Source organism: Carassius auratus, chromosome 31 (genome assembly GCF_003368295.1).
Source record: "Carassius auratus strain Wakin chromosome 31, ASM336829v1, whole genome shotgun sequence".
NCBI lineage: Eukaryota > Metazoa > Chordata > Actinopteri > Cypriniformes > Cyprinidae > Carassius > Carassius auratus.
In genome coordinates, this window is record NC_039273.1 from 8140716 (window position 1) to 8150332 (window position 9617).

Genomic DNA, 9617 nt, shown 5'->3' on the forward strand with positions numbered 1-9617 from the left:
CAACAAAATATGTTGACCTAGGAACACATTGGACTTGGCAAAATCAGGACGTGCAGGCTGAACATTGCCAAGAAACAACTTTGTTATCACCAATTGTACATGCATTTTTGCACACACCATGGCTGAGTAATTTACTAATAAAGCATTCATAAAGCAGCCAAGTGCACTTTTAAACTGTATGTTAGATCAGTGATTTATAAGGAAGTAACAAAAACGTCAGCATGTCCAAATTTTATTTTATATTATGTCTACTAAGATGCCTTTTTAAAATCAGTTTGATCCTTCACTGCCACAATTTTGTTCATGCATTTTGGCAGTTGGTTGAAAAGTATAAAATAGCATCTGATCTAGAGGGTTGAAAGATACATACTTTCAAAAATGGCACTGCAGAAGGATTATATAAAGTTTGGTTATGTCTAAAGTTTGAATTTGTTCTTATTAGACTTAATGTAATTGGGCTTTAAAATGCAGTCTGTCACCTGGTTGTGGCCTTCAGACATTCACATTACTAGCATTTATTTGGCGACACCTCTAGGTGGGAGTTGGAAATGACAGTGGCTACCATATAATTGACTATACAGCATATAATTGACCGTGTCTAATATAATGGTGTTCTTTTTCATTTTTTTCAAACAAGCAAAAAGCACCCTGACCACTTTCTATGAACAAAACCTTTAAAAGTCTAAAACACTAACCTGTTCCAGAGAGGAGGAAAGAAATTCACAGAGGTCATATAGAGAAGGCATGGATGTGAGTAGGCCTATTGTACATAATTACTCAGATAAACAGTTTTAAGCCCAACATTCAAAGTTTGACACTGCTTAGATAAGAATTAAGATTTAAGTATTGTCAGCAGCAACTAAACAGTAAAACACAAATATGCAAAAGGTATGGGATGCATATGAACCTTGTAAGAGGATTTGTGTGAAGGACAAGAAACATGGTGGTGGTAGAGCAGCAGGAACTGAAAAAGTGAAAAAAAGCGTTTATCATTTCTTATCCCCTACTGTGAAAGATGCCCATTTATGCCAGCATCCTGCTATGCTATGCACAGTATTTGCCCCATTGTGTAGGTGATTGTGTTTGCATGTATTTGATAATATGAATATAAAATCAAATAAAGATTAGTTAATACTGAGGTTGTAAAAATCCTGACAGTCACAATTTACAAATAGAAATTATATCACTTTCCAGATATATCACTTTTTTCTTAGAAAATTACAGAAATTGATATTTTTAAACCTATATTTCAAAGTACAATTCTGTAATGTTTAGATATTGCTTCAAAAATGTTAAATGCATACAGTTCTGTAGTCTCTGAATTTTAAATTCTACTCTGTGTACTATGGTATTTACTGGAATAATTACTTAATAGATGGTAATAGATGGTGGTAACTGCAATTAAACTCATGTTCTGTTCGTAGCTGTACGGTATGTTTTATCTTTAAGCCTATGACCACGACCCTGTCTAAGAGCCAGAAGTGACAGATGGATGAACAGAATGACAAAAACTGGACTGCAGTAGAGGAACAGTGAGGATCAGTCCAGCCTCCTCTTCATGCACACTTTTACCTCTTAATATCAAACACCATGACATTTTTTTATCGGCTGAGTCTATAAGAATATGATTGACTGAGTAAAACATAATTGCCACTGCAACATCACCATTCAAGATGTGAAGTTAATTCTGCCATTATGTAATTTCCTGACTTGTAAGTACTCTTAAAAGGAATGGTATACCCCCCCCCCCAAAAAAAAAAAAAAAAGAAAACTCACCCTTAGGCCATCCAAGATGTAGCTGACTTTGTCTCTTCATCGAAATTATTTGGAAGAAAAAAATTGGATTACATCACTTTCTCACCAATGTATCCTCTGTAGTGGATGGGTGCCCTAAGTTAGTATTTACAGTTTAAGAAATAGTTACACATTGTAAAATAAATAAATAAATAAATACCGGCAATATTTACAATATACATCTTTTTTGACAAATCAAACGTATATGCATTACTGCCTTTCCATCGTCATTTCTTTCTTTCTGTTTTCTACCAAGCTCTAATGATGCTCATTGTACTCTTTTAGTCTAAGGCCTGTAATTGAACAGCTGTAGAGATTCTCAGTGGTATACTTTAATTTGGCACAAGCAACATGCCAGTGGCTAAAATCTCATGATCACCTAAAAGCTGCAATTTGGATCCTAGGCAGCTGCAAGCAGTTAGCTTCACTGCATTGCTGGATATACTCTGCAGATATAGAGATGTTAACCACATGGTTCTGATAGGACTCTGACAGGCCAAAAGATCCTAATTGCTCCCTTACACCCCTTCATTAAAAGGCTTAATGGGGAAAACAAGTAGCTTCAGTCGTGGAGGTTGTGTCTTTTTGTAAAAGACACTGCAAACAAAGAAAGTGATACAGAAACAGAATAAAAGAGAATACACTATAAGTCCCCAAATGGGACTGCTTCTGTGTTTCTAGTTGTAATTTTCAACTAAGATTGTTCACTTAACACTCATTGTTTTTCCAGGAAAATTGGTAATTGGTAATGGTGGCATTCATCATGATGAAATACATAAAACAGCCATTTAGAGGAATAAGTGAATCATTTTAATAAGAATAATTTTATGACGCAGTCAGTATTACTAACATTTGTACAGTTTTGAATGCTACAATAAACTGGAACAACAGACTGACTTCATTGCGTTGGATTTTATCTAATCTTTTTGCATGCATTTTACTGAACACTGTGCATGGTTAGACAAAATGATTCATTAAAAAGATCTCTGACTGGACATTATTCTCAGTCCACAGGGTTTCCACGCCAGTCTTAAGGCAGGGCTCAAGCCATTTGCTTTTCCTAGGCATCTACTGGTAATTAGTCATTATTCATAGCAGAATATACATAAAAATTATACACTTAATTATACAGTAAACAAATAAATAACAGTATGCAGACTACATCACGTGATAGAAATATCAAACTCACAATGACAAATGATCTGTCTTAAGACTCAGAAAACAACAGCGTTTCTCTTCTCTTTCTCTGCTCCACACTCACACTCTCTCTCACATCTCATTAACAAAAATGAGAGGGCCTCTGGATGTGGGACTCCCCACCTGTCGGCACAGCATTGGTTGTCCTAGATTGGTTTGGGGTAGGCTGAATCCTCCGCTTGATAAGTCAAAACTCCCCTGGTTGTAGAGCCTCTGGCCAAAACCAGCTCCGGATTGATCAAAACTGGTTTGACTGTATTGCCTGAAGCTGCCGCGTTTCTCAGAGGGAGTTCTGGAGAGATGACGCTTAGTGGACTTATGCAAGCCTGTCTCTTTGTAGGCAAACCAAATATTACCAGCCCAAAGGAAGAAGTTAAAAAAACCAAAGGCCTGTAAGCAGACAAGGAGGAATTATGGAATGTAACAATAAAAAAAAAAGTCTTCAAAAATCATTCTAATATGCTGATTTGGTGAAAATAAAAACATTTCTTATTATTATCAATGATGAAAACTGCTAATTATTTAGCTTAATATTCCTATCATTTTTATTTTTGTGCAAACTGGGATTTTTTTCAGGAAACTTTGATACCGAGCTCATAAGAACAGTTTGCAAACTAATGCATCCTTTTTGCATTATTTAGCAAAAATGCATCTTTGCAAAATAAAAGTATTAATGACCCCATACTTTTAAATGGTAACATGTCAGTTGCTAATGAATTGCATATCAATACTGTGGGAAAATTATCTACTCACCACAGACATGTTGAGATTTGTCCAGATGGGCTCCTGCAAGACTTCACATAAGTTCTCCTGGGCTCTGCAAGCAGACATTAACAGCAGGATTTGACGCACATCAGTGACCGTCTTCACCCCAGACAGAGTTTTAGCCCAGGCAATAGAGCTCACCAACCACAGGCTAGAGAACACTAAAGTCACCAAGAAATCCTATAGGGATTGAAAATAAGAAGAGTATAAACAGAAAGAGGGTCTTGATGATTTAACTGAGTTATATTGAGCTTTTCAGCACAGTTTGTGCTCTCAGAATTGTCTTTTACAGCGTACATTTCTTACAGAAATTCTGAAATACACTCACAACTACTGGACCTCTGTTCTTCTCTCTGTATTTGTTCTGGTAGAAGAAGTAAACGATTGTGGCCAAAAGGGAATAGAGAAAAGCCAGGACCGACACGGTGACGAAGAACTGTGCAGATGAAGCATAATCCCCTTCCAGAAAGACAGTCTCTTTCCTGGTTCCTTCACATAGAAGAGCACTGAAGTGTACCTCTTGCAGTCTGGGAAGAGAGAACAGGTTCAAAACATGTCCTCTTTTCATTTCAAGCACAGTTTCTTTTGGTAATCTTCAAAAGCAGAGACAGTGGCTGATGATATCTGTTAAACGTCTTCTAAAAACAGTCACTCACTTCAACAGCAGTTACTGATGACATTATATGTATTTGGTAGTTAGCTATGATTTATTTATTCTACAAGTAAAAGTAGCCAATAATTGGGTGTTACTGGTTAATGTAATAGAATTTGGTAAAAGCTCTGGTGTTGTTACTGTTAACTAAAACGAAAGTCAGTAAAAATTACAAATATTAAAGATGTAGCCTGGAAAATAATATAGGTTGCATTACTAAAAACTAAAACTAGTAATAAAAAACATAAAAAATAACTAAAAAGGACAAAAAGACAACAAAAACTAAAACAAACTAAAATTAAAACTGAAAATGTAAAAGCTAATTCAAAATATTAATAAATATTATAATAGCATATAATTCTAAAATAACAACATCATTTATTAATTTATGTAATAACAGAACAATTTATTAATTTATGAAAAAAAAAAAATATATATATTTAAAGAGTAAAGAAACTACTGAGCGCACCATTAAATAATACTTTCTTTGTATAGGTTAAATTAGTTTTATAATTTTGTAATAATTTCTTTGACTAAATAAAACCAAATCAAGTCTTTTTAAGTAAACTTATAAAACATATTTACAGTACAACATGCAGAATAATACTTAAATTGTATTTTTGGTCTTTAAGAACACTTACCTGAATGGGTAGTTGAAACTGATGCTGATGTTATTTTGAGTTTTATCGAAACATTCTACTTTAACCATAATCTGGCCAGAATATCCCCCACATGTTGCAAATGCTAAAACAGCAAAAAGCTGTGGGAGAAAAAAGCAAAATATTAATGAAAAGACCTGATGATATAAGCCTATGTTTGAAGGGGACAAAGATCAGCTCTCTTGACTCTCTATCAGCAGCTTTACTTCATCACACAGAGTCAAGACAAATTAACCTCACGGAACATTAAAACATTCTGTTTTAATTATCATCCTGTTTTCGGATTTAAATGACCTCTCATCAACTGCTGCGCAATTAATCATGCAAAATTAGACAGAGATGTTTTTTTTTAAGTGCACTAACTCTTGCAGTTATTGTAGACCTGGACACGTTTGTCTGACAAGTTGTCTGACACGATTTGTATATTTGTCACCGGTTAAGTATTGCGTTTGGCGTAATGAAAGAAAGGGCTGGAGGTTTACTGGATAAGTGCCAGGGCTTTGTGGACACAGGCGTTTGACAAGAAATGTGTCCTGATGAGACCCAGTGAATTATGCAAAGGTTAAATAGCCAACACACCCAGAAACACACACACAAACATATACACACACACACTAATTACCTCAAATTTACATAAATATGCATGTATATATATATATATATATATATATATATATATATATATATATATATATATATATAGTATATGTAATTACAAATATGCAATCATGCTGCATTTAGCTCAACTCAGATTCATCATTAAAGTGTCAAAGAGCTGGATGGCATCGATCTTTTGCACATTTCAACAAGAGCAGATGAATTATTCAAGCAAGAGAGACTACAAACAGGGAGCCGATGCTGTTACGCAAAAGAGCAGCTAATTATTAAGCCTGATTTGCATGTATTTAAACACTATTTTGAGAATGCTACCATGAGAAATTGCACAAAATACTGTCCGAAATGTTCTTTCATTATACACTTGTGACTGTCAATTTATAAGCAAAACTGATTACAAACTGACATACTTTGAAATCATATTATATTTCTGTTTGGTTAGTATTGAATAGAATTAAAAAAAAAAAAAAATATATATATATATATATATATATATATATATATTTTATTTGATCTAAGTTAGCTAAGCAATGTTTTAAATAAGTTGTATAATTGTGCTGAAAATTCTTAGTGAAATACAATTCCTAATACTTTAAAATGAATCATTACTTTTAGAAAAAGAGGGGTCTTACCGGAGCAAATATGACCATACACATTGATGAAGCAGATTAAGCATCAGCCTGTGTGTCTGTCTATAAAGAAGAGTAGAGCTCCTCTGCCAGCCAAATCCAGAGATACTGCGTGAGTGAAAACCATAGAGATGCTTCTACAAGAGAAACTGGCAATGTGTGTGTCTGCTCTGTGTGTCACACATGTACACACACCCACACACACACACACACACAGATGCACATAATAAGGTGCACACATGATAATACACAGAGACCCATGCAGATCATATAAATGCAGACCTATTGCACATATGTAACTACGCAGAAATTCTGTACATACACTCAGACTCACAGTCACTGAAAAATATACAATTAAGATTGTAATAATCTAGATCACCTTCACATCATGTAATCCTTAACAGATGTATCAGGCACATTACAGCCATTACCTCAGTTTTTTACATGCAGGACAAAATAAAAATAAGTAATTATGATTACAAACAATACATTTGCCACAGTAATGTGTCAGGGTTCTGTCACTTCAGTCTAGTGGTTTTCATGTTTTGTGACAGAGCCCTGATACTCTCCTCCTGTCATTGTTTTCATGTGAGTGCGCGGCTTCGAGACCGCTCGAGCTGTGCGCTCTTGTCTGCGTGTCCTGTTTCATGTTGGAGCGTGGTGTTCGGATCCCGGCACTCATGTCTTGCTGAGTTTCGGTTTCGTGTCGGGGACCGAGCACTCGCGCTCCATGTTCTGTTTTATTGTGGCATTGTTGCACACAGCTCGAGTTATCGGCTGTGTGCTTGTTATATTTTGTCTTGTGCTGTCGCACGCAGCTTAGTTTTTACTGGCTGCGTGCTGTCTTGTGTGAACACGCGGGTTATGAGCTTGCTCATTAGCTGCGTGTTTGTGTCCGATTCGAGCACATGGCTTGCGATTGGTTTGCTGGCCATGTGCTTGTGTTTTTTGTTTTGTGTGAGCACATGGCTTTTGTCTTCGTTCCTATGTGCCATGTGCTCTCGTCAATTGTCTTGACCCCTCCCATCTTGTTACCTGATTATTGATATAATTTTCCCCACTCGTGTTCCCTCGTTAACCTCCTCATTAGCTCCCTATTTATTGCCCTTGTGTTTGCAGTCTGGTTGCGAGTTCGTCGTCGAATCTTTGTCTGTGTATGCCTTGCCTTGCCTTGCCTTGCCTTGCCTTGCCTTGCCTTGCCTTGCCTTGCCTTGCCTTGCCTTGCCTTGCCTTGCCTTGCCTTGCCTTGCCTTGCCTTGCCTTGCCTTGCCTTGCCTTGCCTTGCCTTGCCTTGCCTTGCCTTGCCCAGTCAAGTTAGTCTGTTTTCCCCCACGGGGTAGTTTTTGTTTGTTTGTTTTATTTGTATTGCTATTAAAGAGCCCTCTCTCTGCATCTTTGAGTCCTCGCCTCATCCCTCTACCCAAAACCCTGACAGTACGAACTCGCCAGTATGAGGACTCAGCGGAGGAAGGGTTTGCACTGTCCACCAGCCTCCACTCTCTCCAGCCCCCACTATCAGCGCATGCTCCAGTTCAAGACTTTGGTCTCTCTCCATCAACAAGGGACTGGTGTGAGGGATTTTGCCCTGGAGTTCAGTGGGACTGCAGAGGGATTGGAGGTCAATGATGCGGCCCTCAAGGACCTCTTCAATTACGCCCTTGATGAGCCTCTCAGCTGGTGGAGTATGAGGGGGCTGGACCACCTGTCGTTTGGGGAATTTGTGGAGTTCTTGGCACGTTCCCCAGCTAAGGAGGTGGCAGCGCCCCCAGAGGAGCCTGTTGAGGCTGCAGCGCCCCCAGAGGAGCCTGTTGAGGCTGCAGCGCCCCCAGAGGAGCCTGTTGAGGCTGCAGCGCCCCCAGAGGAGCCTGTTGAGGCTGCAGCGCCCCCAGTAGTGGCCGACGACATTTCAGTGCCCCAGTCTCGGAGACGGAGGAGAAGGAAAAGGAGAAAGACTTCCCCCATCCCACATGGCCTGGAGGCCATTCAGGAGCCCACTGCTGGCCTGGAGGCCATCCCAGTCATGCCCAAGCTCTCTGCCCTGCCGGCGCCTCCCAGTCTCCTTGCCCTGCCGGCGCCGCCCAGTCTCCCTGCCCTGCCGGCGCCGCCCAGTCTCCCTGCCCTGCCGGCGCCGCCCAGTCTCCCTGCCCTGCCGGCGCCGCCCAGTCTCCCTGCCCTGCCGGCGCCGCCCAGTCTCCCTGCCCTGATGCCAGCTCTACCCCTGAGGAGTGCCTTGCCGGCTTTGCCCTCCCTATCCGTCGGGGTCCCTGTTTGGCTGGAGGCCTCCTGGTCTCTCCGTCTGGTTCCACCCTGGTGGTCTGCCGGGGTTCCTGTTTGGCCGGATCCTTGCTGGTTCGTTCCTCCGGCTCCGCCCTGGTGGTCTGCCGGGGTTCCTGTTTGGCCAGATCCTCGCTGGTTCGTCCCTCCGGCTCCGCCCTGGTGGTCTGCCGGGGTTCCTGTTTGGCCGGATCCTCGCTGGTTCGTCCCTCCGGCTCCGCCCTGGTGGTCTGTCGGGGTTTCTGTTAGGCCAGATCCTCACTGGCTCATCTTTCCGGCTCCACCCTGGTCCACTGCTGGGACTCCTGGACTGCCTGAGCCTCCTTGGCTCAGCCCTCCCGCCCCTCCCTGGTCCTTTTAATAACTGCTTGGGTTTTCATATTGCTTGACTGGGCTCCCTTCCCTCCCTCCCTCCCCTCCCTCCCGTATTTTGTCTGTATTTTGATTTCCATGTCTTGTGTTCTGTTGTGTACCGGGTTTGTGTTGCCATGCCTGTGCTGTCTCGTGCCTGTCTTGTTTTTGGGTGTTCTTCGTTAGGGACGCCAGGTTTCGTGTCGGGGACCGAGCACTCGCGCTCCATGTTCTGTTTTATTGTGGCATTGTTGCACACAGCTCGAGTTATCGGCTGTGTGCTTGTTATATTTTGTCTTGTGCTGTCGCACGCAGCTTAGTTTTTACTGGCTGCGTGCTGTCTTGTGTGAACACGCGGGTTATGAGCTTGCTCATTAGCTGCGTGTTTGTGTCCGATTCGAGCACATGGCTTGCGATTGGTTTGCTGGCCATGTGCTTGTGTTTTTTGTTTTGTGTGAGCACATGGCTTTTGTCTTCGTTCCTATGTGCCATGTGCTCTCGTCAATTGTCTTGACCCCTCCCATCTTGTTACCTGATTATTGATATAATTTTCCCCACTCGTGTTCCCTCGTTAACCTCCTCATTAGCTCCCTATTTATTGCCCTTGTGTTTGCAGTCTGGTTGCGAGTTCGTCGTCGAATCTTTGTCTGTGTATGCCATGCCTTGCCTTGCCTTGCCTTG

General features: G+C 40.8%; 1 protein-coding gene across 1 annotated transcript; it reads right to left on the bottom strand.

Moving 5' to 3' along the window:
* Positions 1-2690: 2690 nt before the first annotated feature.
* Positions 2691-6533, bottom strand: LOC113051099 (synaptoporin-like). The gene is made up of 5 exons (XM_026214709.1): positions 6315-6533; positions 5050-5168; positions 4085-4283; positions 3745-3936; positions 2691-3381 (listed from the first exon to the last, which is right to left on the bottom strand). The coding sequence occupies exons 1-5, from the start codon at positions 6336-6338 to the stop codon at positions 3064-3066; spliced, it is 852 nt and encodes a 283-aa protein (XP_026070494.1). The 5' UTR covers positions 6339-6533; the 3' UTR covers positions 2691-3063.
* Between the last annotated feature and the right edge of the window lie 3084 nt (positions 6534-9617).

What these genes read in the sequence shown, in the direction of transcription:
- LOC113051099 (XM_026214709.1), bottom strand. Translation starts at nt 6,338, where the DNA reads ATGTGTATGGTCATATTTGCTCCG. An exon ending in AGTTTCAACTACCCATTCAG is followed by an intron (nt 4,284 to 5,049) that starts GTAAGTGTTCTT and finishes CTCTCTTCCCAG; the next exon opens with ACTGCAAGAGGTACACTTCA. An exon ending in AGAACAGAGGTCCAGTAGTT is followed by an intron (nt 3,937 to 4,084) that starts GTGAGTGTATTT and finishes CAATCCCTATAG; the next exon opens with GATTTCTTGGTGACTTTAGT.